The sequence below is a fragment of the Manis javanica genome, chromosome 7 (assembly GCF_040802235.1).
Source record: "Manis javanica isolate MJ-LG chromosome 7, MJ_LKY, whole genome shotgun sequence".
Lineage (NCBI taxonomy): Eukaryota > Metazoa > Chordata > Mammalia > Pholidota > Manidae > Manis > Manis javanica.
In genome coordinates this window covers 76,232,658-76,244,753 of record NC_133162.1, presented here as the reverse complement: position 1 = coordinate 76,244,753, position 12,096 = coordinate 76,232,658, and the positions used below count along the sequence as shown (strand labels likewise).

Genomic DNA, 12,096 nt, shown 5'->3' with positions numbered 1-12,096 from the left:
CTCTGTGTTGGTCAGACTGGGTGAATTTTGTTGATAGGATCTCAAGTTCTCTGATTCTGTCCTCTGCCATCTCTACTTCTACCTTTGAGCGCATCTAGGGAGCTTTTAAAATTTCTCTTACTGTAATTGTATTTTAACTTTAACATTTCTTGTATTATATTGTGTAATTTTATTTTTCAGTTCTATAATTTCTACTTGGCTCTGTAATTTCCATTTGGTTCTTCAATTTCTTTGATGAAATTTTCAATTTTTTGGTTATTGTGATAGGATTTATAGCTGCTTGTTGAAGCATTTTCAGATAGTTTTAAGATACTAATCAGATAGTTCCAACATCTGATTCACTTCAGGACTGGTGTCATTGGGTTGTTACTTCACATTCAAATTAGAATTTTCCTGGATCGGGGTAAGACAGGTGATTTTCTGTTGTATCCTCCACATTTGATTAATATGTTAGGACCCTCTGGGTCCTGTGTAATTTTTAATTTTAGCAGATAGTCCTCCTGTTTAGGCTTAGTGTGTAGGTCCCAGTCTACTTTGTGGGCTGCAGTTCCAATGACAGTTTAATTTCAGAGCCTTTGTGGTACTGTTTTGGTCTGCTTGGTTTGTTTGATGCCGCTGGTCTCTGCTGGTACCACCTGAGAAAATAGAGCAATCTCCCCGGGTTGGGCCACCTGGTGTGGCTAGGTGGGGGAAGCTTGTATTGGCCTGTGGGGCCAGTGTGCTCATTGTGAGGGGATCTTTGCTGGTCCTGCCCGGGCACACATTGTTTTGGGGTGGGGGTGAAGAGTCTCATGCCTGGCAGAATCTCCCTTTGCCCCATGACCCTTGACCACTTGTTCATTCTTGGTAGAGGAAAAGAGATTAGGCTTGTCAAGGGATGCAAACACCTCTCCTCATCACTCACTGACAGTGGGTCTCCCAGTTCATCCCCCTTGCAGCGTTGCTGTTTACCTGGTGTTGCCGGCAAGATCTTTGTCCATCTGGGGGAAGAATGAGCTGCCTTCTGTTGCTAGCTTGGGGATTGGAAACAGTGACCCCCAGTCACCTTTCTGCAGGTCGTGGTGTAATGAGACAGTAGCCATTATGTTAGTCCTCTAGTCCTGGGTTCCCTCACCAGCCTGTCTTTGCTTCCAGCTTTCAGAGTTCATTGGTTGTCACTTATGCTCTGTGTTATCCTATTGTTGGTTATACTTAGGAAGAACAAATGAAACATGTCTACACTATCTTTTCCACACCAGAAGTCCCTGGTGGCATTTTTTATTGTAACTGTGAAAGGGAGAACTGGCATCTTCCTGATACTGAGTCTTCCTTTCCAAACACATGGTAATCTTCATCTGCTCAGTAGATCTCAGTAACACCTCTTCATTGGGTCCTTTTGAAGAATGTGGTTAAGGCCTCCAGAGTCCTCAGAGCAGTGCCTGGTGTCAGAAGCACTTACTGGTGTAGCTAATGTTATTCCATGTGTCCTTTGGTAGCATATTAAAGCTTTTTAAGTTTTAAAAATAAAGTCCCAGCACATTTCTTGATAGGTTTATTCCTGTGTATTTTATCCTTTTTGTTCTTATTACAAATGAAATCTTCACATCTTGTATATTTTCTTGGGCTCCTCAGTTCTTGGCTCTTCCTTATAGAAAGATGTTTTAACAACCCTTTCTAAATGTTGCTTCCCAAAGGAGTTTTAGCATCTTTTTCTTTTAAGACCCATAACTAAGAGCTCCAGAAACAAATGGATGAATGAACTCTTCATGTGGCTTGGCACTGTTTTGGGTGTAAATGCTGTACTTGATATAATCTCAAATTTTCCCTGGGTATGTCACGCATTGTGTTGACCTTTTTCATGTATGCTTTTACCAAGCCAGGGTATTTTCAAGTCACTCTTTGAACTGTTGATTTGGGGACTCCAGGGTATCCATCACCTGTACTAGAAAAACAGCTAAGTGGGATTTCAGAGTAAAGTGTGGAAACATGGATAGAGTCCATTTACTTAACCTAAGCAGGTAGTGAAATACTGATAATTTAACAAGAAAAAGAAGTGAGTGTAGGGTTCTTCTGGGGTGTGTAGCAGTAGGAACAGTAAAATGAAGTTGGGGTGCAGAGCACATGGGGCACCTAGTAGTGCTAGAGCATCACACACAGTCCCTGTTCACAGAGGATTCATTTGGATGTTTTTTTTCCCAGAGGAGCTCTATGGTGACTTTGAAGACCTGGAAACAGGGGACATGCACAAGGGTGAATCAGGCCCGGATACCCAGGTACAACTGCCAGGGCTGACCACAGACACTGGCTTTGGTCCGTGGTCAGGACGTTCTCAGGCCCATGCTGAGAATTGCAGATCTTAACTCATTACATGTGTAGGTTACAGACTGGATGGATGGTGGGGATACACCATAGGTCGCTGGTTTATTTGTTATCCTTGATTGTTGGGGTGACACCTACTACATCTTCACTGTGGTTCTTCAGCCATTGAAAGTTTTAACCCTTGGGCCACTGTCTTCCTCTCTACCGTTCTTTTTCCATCATTCTCCTCTTCTTAAATTTAAGTGTCATTTAAAAAAACCAATTCACTGTTCTCCCTAATACTTCCTTAGAACTGTGTCTGCGGAGCATCTGGTTTGGGGACATTTGCTGTTACTTTTATTTATGTTTGGCATCCCAGCCAGATTATTGTAGGCAGCTAAATGTAATGCAGATGTCTAAATGTTTCTTGTAGCATTACATGTTGTTAAGAGGCAAAGGCTGTGTTTTGTTTCATGATGATCATAAGATTTTGCAGCTCAAGTGGAACTTTAAATCTGCTTTAATGTTTAAATCTCTGCAAAGTTTTATAAAATTTTCTCTTCTGGAAATTTAAGATTGAAGATGTGGAGGAAGACATTAAGGAAGAAATTGATCCTAACACAGAGGAAAGTGCCAAGAAAAAGCATTTGGAGAAGAAAAGAAAATTGAAGGAGATGTTTGATGCAGAATATGATGAAGGAGAAAGCACGTATTTTGATGATCTTAAGGGAGAAATGCAAAAACAAGCACAGGTAAGAAAACTAGTGTTCTTTCAGCCTTGTTTCAAGGCTATTGTAGAGTGTTGTGAATGCACAGTGTTTAGATCTCTGCTCCCTGACCTGCTTCTGTGCCTTGCCTTTGGACTCCTAGGTCGAGATGCAGATGAGTGTGTTTATTCATCTAATTGTTTCTTGAGTTAGAAATTTCACCAAAGAGCAGTACTGGTTTTGTACCACACCTCCAGGAAGCAAATGTGTTTCAACCTGTCTGCTGCTTTTGAGGATCTCACAGTGTAGTGTTTTGTGACATAGTGTTTATTTAAGTGCAGGTATTGTCTTAGCCTTCTGGTTACTGCTTCCTGGAACCATAATGAGGCAATCTGAACAGGTAGGTGATTGTTGGCCTGTGTGGCGTATGTGTGCACCAGTGCTCCATGGGGAGGGTTTCTGAAAATTCACCTGGGCCAGAGTTAGAGGATATTTCAAGTGCCAGACCAGATATGGAGATAAAGGGAGTATGTGGATCCCTGAGAAGGAGCTAGCCTGGGCCTCCTGTTGGAGGATGCCAAACAGGTGTGCAAGTGGATGAACCCCCCCACCCACCTTGAAGGAGACACAAAGATGTGTATGTGGTTGGTGGCATGAACTGCACTTTGACAGTTGGGGCCACCAAGAGTCCCTATAAGCTGGAACATACCTTACATGCTTTCTGAAAATTAAGTATGTGGTTTGTGAAAATGGCATTGACTAGCTTGCTCAGCCTAGGCCTTCATAGAGTCAGAGTATTTCCTGGTTAGTCATTAATGTAGTGGTTCCAAGTCTGTACTGACCTTTGGTAGAAGTGACAAAGAAATGTAAAGGTCTTTGCTTCAGGCCATTTACAATTTAAAATCACCTATAGAACCTTGTTGGCCATTGTAAAGGACTTTGAAGCTTTTACTTTGAGTGAATGGGGGCCCAATGTGGGTGTTTGAGCAAAGGAGAGAGATGTGTGACCTCTTTACCTTTGAAAGGATTGCTCTGGTGAGAGTTCAGTGGGACTAAGGTAACACACTAGGGGTTGGGGAGATGTGTGGCAGTGGAGGGGAAAGAGAAGAGTCAAATCTGGATATACTTTGAAAAGTAGATTAGTAGGATTTCTTGCATCGAATGTAGCCTGTGTAAGGGGAAGTAAGGACGGCTTACTGGAAGGATTGGGTTGTCAGAAGAAAGATAGGAAAGCCTCTAGCTGGTGCAGCTCTCACCAGGAAGATGGTGTTTGCAGTTGTCAGGTGTAGGGTATCTTTCCAACAAGTAGAACATCAAGTAGTGAGTGAGGAGTTCTGGGTGGAGGTTGGGGCAGGGACTGAGATATACAGTCCTCAGCAGCTAGATGCTACCTAAAGCCATGAGCTGGATGGGAAGGCATGGGGAGTGAGTGTAGAGACAGGTGAGGAGAGGGCCAGAACTGCCTGGGTATACCCCCTGGTGAGAGGCAGGGCTGGCAGGGCACAGCAGCAGTGGGGACTGAGCAGCCTGCAGGAGACAGAATAACTCCGCTGGAGAAGGAAGTGATAAATTGCTTCAAATCCTGCTGACCTGTTAAGCACTGTTGAACTTCCATGAAGACAGAGTTGACCACTGGATTAGGAGTGTGGAAGCCTTCAGTAATTTCAGAAAGCAGGTGTATGGAGTGTGGGTTAAAGTCTGATTTTAGGGAATTAATGGACTGGGAGCAGAGGAACTGGAGACTGAATAGAGAAAACTTCTGTGGCATTTTCTTCTCTGTGTCCCAGGGAAATAGGGCAATATTTAGTAGTAGTGAAGTCAAAAGGAGGTTTTAAAACGGGAAAAATAACAGGTAAATCTGTTGGAATAAAGTCCAACAAGAGTAGATGATTGTAAGCTAGTTGAGCACTGAGTAGAGAGGCATCGGCAAATTACCTGTCACAGATGCCCAGGAGAGCTTTCAGTGGTAAGGAAATATTGGCTGTAGAATTCCTTTACACTGCTTGCTTTTTGTGTGAATTTGGAACAGTCAACATCTGAGAGTGAGGATGAGGGAAGTGATATTGATGTTTGAAGAAAGGGGAAAAAATGGGAGATAATTGTTTGCAGAATAAGAAAAGGAAGTGTGGACTCGGAGAGTTTAGAGTATTTGCTGAACAGCACGAAGGGCTGCTTCCAGAGTGCCTGCATTAACTATGCCTTACAGCAGCAGACAGGAAAGCAGCTGGGACATGTCCTGAGCAAACTGTAAAGACAAAATGCATATCATTTGTAATTGGGCTAAAGCATAAACAATTCTGTCCATGTTCCTTTATTTAGAAATTGCTATTTTTAAAATATTAATCCTACATTTATTGAAGTTAACAAGCATTGTGGATTTTTATAGTTCTCTTCCCCTCTTGTATATAGCTTAACCGGGCAGAATTTGAAGATCAAGATGATGAAGCCAGAGTCCAATATGAGGGTTTTCGACCTGGGATGTATGTCCGAATTGAGATAAAAAATGTCCCCTGTGAATTTGTGCTTAACTTTGACCCCCACTACCCAATAATTTTGGGTGGTTTGGGCAATAGCGAAGGCAATGTCGGCTATGTACAGGTAGGTGCTCTTTGCTGTGTGCCTGACAACTGAGGTTCTTCAGACGTAATGCCCCCAATAATTTTACTGAAATCTCTTTTCCCCTCAGATGCGTCTGAAGAAACATCGCTGGTATAAGAAAATCCTCAAGTCTCGAGACCCAGTCATCTTTTCTGTAGGGTGGAGGAGGTTTCAGACCATCCCACTCTATTATATTGAAGACCACAACGGAAGGCAGAGACTTCTGAAGTACACCCCACAGCACATGCATTGTGGGGCCACCTTGTGGGGTAAAATATGATCAGAATAACTTGCTTATAGGTTAATTAAATCTTTAAGGCTTTTGTGTTGTTATAGTTTTTCTTTTTTCCTTTCATGAAATCCAGTTCATAAGATTTTTCTCCTATTTTGGGTTGGAGTATATATGTAAAACAGAACCAAAAATTTGTAGTTCACTGTATTTCTTTCTGCTGTTTTCTTTAAGGTCCTATCACTCCACAGGGAACTGGGTTCTTGGCAATACAGTCTGTCAGTGGCATAATGGTAAGTATCATGGATGTTTTGTTTTACAAATTGTGTTTGAGAAATACATATGAATGTGGAATATGTATATGAAACTTTAAATTGAAAATGACTCATTTTTTGTATTTTTAGTAAACTTTGCTTTTAATTTTCCGACATCTTTTTAAATAGGGTGTGGGAATGGAGAAAAGGGGATAGAAGAATAATTGTAATGGAACTGAAGAAATTTCTTATCTTCATGCATTTTTTGGATAAAACATTTAAGTGTTGCTCACCCTGTGCTAAGCACTGTATAGGTTCTGGGGGTACATCAGATACCAGCCAGACATGAATATCCCCTAGTAATGCTGGTTTAGCAAAGTATGTTCACACAGTCTTCATTTGATCAATCAGAGCAGGTTTTATTGGCCCCATTTAATAAAAAACAGAATAATGAGCAGATGCAATACTCCCTGGAAGTCCAAAATTTAGTTTCTTAACCATTATAACCAAATTCTCATATTCTTTTCATTCTGAATAGGCCATTATTGTGAAGTTATGTTACTATATCACCCTCAGGAAAATATTTAAACATCATCATTAGTTTAGCTTATGTGTAATATAGTTTCAGATTGCTTTGTTAACATACTATTTACATGATCAGATATTCTTTCTTGTCCTTTCATAGCTAATTGTAAGTAAAATGCACTTTGGTAATTATTGCTTTGCACAGAAAATTACAGTTTTTCTCTTGCTGATATTATTCCTGTATTCAAATTTTGGGGGTTCCTTTATAGCCTGATTTTCGGATAGCTGCCACGGGAGTTGTCCTTGATCTGGATAAATCCATAAAAATTGTGAAGAAATTAAAGCTAACTGGTTTTCCATATAAAATTTTCAAGAATACTTCATTCATTAAGGTCTGTATATCTGTGTATTCATATATGTGTATTTTGTTAAAGGAGGAATGAAATATTTTTAAAATAAAGGTTTAATGTTTTCAGAAAAGTATTTAAACCTTTTATAAACTTGGTCTTTGATATTTTTAGTTTACTTCTTTACATTGGTTCCTGTTATTTAATTATGTTCTCAGGTTTTAAGGGGCTATGAAATAGATACTTAGTAATCAAGGCTATTGCTTATTATTTCCATGTGTAACAATCAACAGAGGTAGTATTAAAAACATGTAGTTTCCTTCACTGAGTTTTGTTTCCTACCCCTTTGGTTTGTGAAAGAAAGGGGGAAAATCATAGGTTTGTCAAACAGATCAATAGAAAAATAAAGCAGTTCACAAAATACTTGTTGGCAAGAGTACAGACAAGTGCATGCTTTGTTATGCAGTACGACATGGAGGGGGCATAGCTTAGCAACAGTTATTGAAAATTTCATTAGTGGGGGTATTCCCATTAAAAACAGAGTTAAGATGATCATAAAATGTCCTTGTAATATGAGATAATAATACTACCAGCATTTATCTGGCTCTCTTTATTTTCTGAGTGCATGTACCTTAGGTAATAGGATATGAGCTGCAGCCTAGTCCTGTGAGATGACAGCACAGGCTATGTAGGCCCATGAAATAGCTTCTTGATTTTCTACAAAGATAATCAGTGATGAGCATGCTAATGAGCCCACAGGAGAGTCTTGATGAATGTTATTTTGAGGAAACAAAATAGAGGGGTATTCTTTTTGAACTAGTCATTCCACTTTCAGGGGGAAAAAATAAATTTTGGTTATTTTACCATCCTTCAATGAATTGTTTTTTGTGTTTTAGCCAAGGATATAATTATGAACTGAAGTAAGATTTTGTATGTGTGTGTGTGATTTTTTCATATACTTGTAGGGAATGTTTAATTCTGCCTTGGAAGTGGCCAAATTTGAAGGTGCTGTGATTCGGACTGTCAGTGGAATAAGGGGACAGATCAAGAAAGCACTCCGGGCTCCAGAAGGAGCTTTCCGGGCCAGCTTTGAGGATAAGTTGCTGATGAGTGGTAAATATCCCTTAGGTGTCTTCATAAATGTGTTACCGTTCACTGTTGATTTCTAGCCAGTGTGGATTCAAAGGTGTAATTTTGGTCTTTAGAAAATAGGAGTTAGGTCCAGCTCTCCCAGTTAAAGGATATTTTACAGTGTGCAAAGTCACACTGGGTCTGGAGCCTTGTGGTTCACACCCAGTAAAAGTTTTGTGATACTGAAGAGTAGTTCACTTGATAAAGTCTCTTCAAATACTGTGCATTTAGCTAGAGAAATTTGGGGTGAATGTTTTGTTCTTTTGTTTGATGAGATGGATATGAATCTTCTTTTGAGAATGTTAAAGTAAATTTCCTGTCTTACCAGATATCGTCTTCATGAGAACTTGGTATCCTGTCTCCATTCCAGCCTTCTATAATCCAGTAACATCCTTGTTGAGACCAATTGGTGAGAAAGACACCTGGTCAGGAATGCGGACAACTGGTCAACTCCGGCTTGCCCATGGTGTCAAACTTAAGCCCAACAAGGACTCTCTCTATAAGGTATAGATAGACACACGTGTGCTCTGTAGAGAGAGGTCATCCAGATGTTTCATATGTGATGTTTTCTGTGCTTTGAATTTTCAGGTAGAAAGTCTAATGTTAAACTTAAATGAACATGTTGTATATTCATAGAATATTTTGGGAGGAACACAGAAAAATGGAATAGTGGTTTCTGTAGGTTGGAAAAGAGACTTAAACTTTTTATTGCATATCTTTTGAATTATTTTTTTTCACCACCATATACATGTATTACTTAAAAAAACATTAATATGCCAATTGTAATTGAAGCAACGTGGGTTTTTGGAAATTTTTAGTGTAGTTTTTAATCAAAGTGTTCACATATATACAGAACAGTCCACAAGTCATAATGTACATACAGCCCAGTGAACTTTAACACACCCAAATCGCCACCACCTGGGTCAAGCAATGAATCCCTAGAACAACAGAAGCCCCTCTTGTGACCTATCCCAGTCACCTCCACCTCAAGTGTGGCCTCTGTCTCACCTCGTATAGACCATGTAAATTCGTTCTGTTTTCTGGTTTTATAAAATACAGCATATACTATTTTACTTGGCTTCTTTCATTCAGTGTTTTGAGATTCAACCATGTCTTTGTGTATAGCAGACATTTAGTTTGTTGTTATTGTCAGGTAGAATTCTGTTACATGGCAATGTCATTTTATCTATGGATAGACAATATGTTCAATTTGGGCCATTACAGATACTGCCCTGAATGCTTGTACATGACTTGTTTGGTGTGCAGGGGCTTCATACACTTCTGTTGGTTAGATCCCCACAGCTGGGACCTCAGGGTTACAGGGTGTGCATGTGGTTCGGTGTCTGATGCCTATGGTTTTCTGAAGTCATACTGGATTATTAGACTCCCACTAACAGCTTATCAGGGTTCTAATTGTTCTCCATCCTTGCTAGTAGTTGGCCTCATCAGTATTTTTTCTCTTTTTTAAGTTGTCAGTGTCTGTCTGGATTCCTATTTTCATTTAGAATTTGGTCTCTGGGAACTTCCATTATCTTTTTCACAGGTTGACAATGCATTTTAAAAGGTTTGTTTTCATGTAGGCTACTTAGTTGTTCTATAATGAGAGGATAATTCGGGATACTGGCTTATGTTTCTGCTAAAAATAAGTTTCCTAAGCATTCCTTCTTCTACAAAATAATTAATAATAAAATTTTGAATCATCTTACATGAAATTCTATTAAAATGTCCTTCAGGACATGGTACCTGTTATCCAGCCTGTGGTACTTACTCTTTTTGAGATGATGGTTTTTCTGGTGTCTTTCATTCTAAAGTGTTTTAGGTTTCTGAACAGAGAAAATTGAACATTATCATGGATGATGTTTTTAAAAATAAATTTTAAATACATAGTAGAAATATTTTCTATATAGTTGATGTTGACCTTGCAAAACTTTCAACTAATAACTATTTTGGAGGCAGGTAAGAATTTGGGTCATCAAAATTTAAGCGTAGAACTTAGATTACCTTAAAAATTGTAGAGAGTTTAAATCTCATGTGTTGTATAAATATCAGTATTTTGGCTGACCTTTCATTAGAAATAGAATGAAGTTAAACTTCTTAATGAGAATCAGAAATGGGGACATTTTGGCTGCTGGTTGGAAGAAGAGCTATTTCCTAAATCCAGAGTGGTTGATAGTCAACATGAAAAGCTAGATAGTTCTTATTAGGAAAGAAAAAACCACCTCAGTGTCCCAAAGATAAGGCCTTAATTTTCCATTAAAAGGAATTTTAGATCTATTCATCTGCTCTATTGAGAACCCCCTGGTACACACTCTAGAAATGGGCACAGTTGATTTCTTGGAAAAACTGCAAATATATTCTATGTATTTTTCTGTTTTGCCGAGAGCTATGCACGTCCATTGAGGCAATCTATATCTGATGGATGATTGAATCCTCACCTCATTCCTGATGGTCAGCAGACTCTGGTGTGACTGAACTTGTGGAAAAGCCAACCACTGAAATTTTATGCAAATTTCAAATGCACATAGATCGTAATTTAAATAAGTGACAGTCGTTGTTTTATTTTTCTTTTCAGCCAATCATGAGGCAAAAGAAACATTTTAATTCACTACACATTCCAAAAGCCTTGCAGAAAGCCCTGCCATTTAAGAACAAACCCAAGACCCAAGCAAAGGTGGGCAAGGTGCCAAAGGACAGGCTGAGACCAGCCGTCGTACGGGAGCCTCATGAGAGAAAGGTACTGTAGCTGGATGGCTACCTACATGTTGTATTTAGATGGGAAAACAGTGCTTTCAGTAGTGCACTTGGTGTTTCTCCTGCATTCTCATTTTTCATCAGGAAAGGACGAGGGCCAGCCTTACTCAGGCACTAGACCTGGATGTTAGAGGGAAGGCCAGAGTCCATTTCCCCCCTTCTGTTTAGTCATGCTCTGCTTTATATGTTTCAGGGGGAAGTAGTAGACACACAGCTGAGTCACTGTGTCTTAGTTGTGTATAGTATCCACAGAGTGGTTAACAAAGGTCGTTTTGTGGTAAAGGCCATTCTTTAAGTATTTCACTAAGTAAATATGCTCTTACTTATATCTCCATGCAAATTATGATTTCCTAGTTTGGGGCAAATTTCCACTAGGTTACCATTCATTTGGATCATGGGTTGTTTCTGGTTTTGATGCAGTCAGCTGAGGTATGTAGTCCCCTGAATGTGCTGTATCTGTAAGAATATCTGGTGCTCTCTGGTTTGTCCTTGTCAGATCCTTGCCCTACTGGATGCTCTGAGCACAGTGCACAGTCAGAAGATGAAGAAGGCCAAGGAGCAGCGACATCTGCAGAGCAAAGAGCACTTCAAGGTGAAGCAGAAGGAGGAAGAGGAGAAACTGAAGCGACAGAAGGACCTCAGGAAGAAACTCTTCCGAATTCAGGGTCAGAAAGAAAGAAGAAATCAGAAGTCCAGCCTGAAGGGACCTGAGACGCAATCCAAGTGAGCTCCAGTCAGATAGACTCATTTGCATCTGCAAAGATGGATGGTACTCGTAAATGACAAGTCAGGGGACAGGAGCCCAAGAAAGACCTCTTTGGTGGCTATTTCACCCAGACTGCCTGTGAGAGCAGAAATGAAAACTGCCAGCAGGACACCTGTTCATTTTCAGCATCTAGGTTACATCAAGCAATATAATTTATGGTTTTCTAGATTCCCTTACATTCCTCTTGCCTGTCTCAGTTTAATTTTTTGTGCTACAAAAATATTAAAATATTTTCCTGTTAATTATGGCTTAGTAATTTTCATTAGGAGTGAATGCTTGATAATTGTGGATAAGTGCTTATTCATTCTCCCACCTTCATGATGGGTCTTCCAGAAGGGGAAAAAATACTAACTTGAAGTCTTAGCGTTACAGTAAAACTGTAGAGAAGGGTGTGTGGTACAGCACAAAGCCCAGTTTCCCAGAGGCCTTAGGATGTGTATAGTGCAATGGCCCAGCTGCAGATAAGAGAATCAGCTTCTGTTAAGCTGGTCTTAAAGAGGTTTGTACAAAA

General features: G+C 39.8%; 1 protein-coding gene across 5 annotated transcripts in view; it reads left to right on the top strand.

The window, feature by feature from the left end:
• BMS1 (BMS1 ribosome biogenesis factor) overlaps positions 1 to 11,827 on the top strand; it is a 50,790-nt gene extending 38,963 nt beyond the window's left edge. For all 5 annotated transcript variants that reach the window (XM_073241176.1, XM_073241175.1, XM_037020009.2 and 2 more), the window contains 10 exons: positions 2,179 to 2,252; positions 2,853 to 3,029; positions 5,394 to 5,582; positions 5,671 to 5,851; positions 6,046 to 6,104; positions 6,860 to 6,982; positions 7,903 to 8,050; positions 8,397 to 8,572; positions 10,641 to 10,802; positions 11,316 to 11,827. In XM_073241176.1, the coding sequence (XP_073097277.1) occupies positions 2,179 to 2,252; positions 2,853 to 3,029; positions 5,394 to 5,582; positions 5,671 to 5,851; positions 6,046 to 6,104; positions 6,860 to 6,982; positions 7,903 to 8,050; positions 8,397 to 8,572; positions 10,641 to 10,802; positions 11,316 to 11,546 (1,520 nt within the window). In that variant the 3' untranslated portion in view covers positions 11,547 to 11,827. The remainder of the gene's footprint in view (positions 1 to 2,178; positions 2,253 to 2,852; positions 3,030 to 5,393; positions 5,583 to 5,670; positions 5,852 to 6,045; positions 6,105 to 6,859; positions 6,983 to 7,902; positions 8,051 to 8,396; positions 8,573 to 10,640; positions 10,803 to 11,315) is intronic.
• Positions 11,828 to 12,096: the final 269 nt, after the last annotated feature.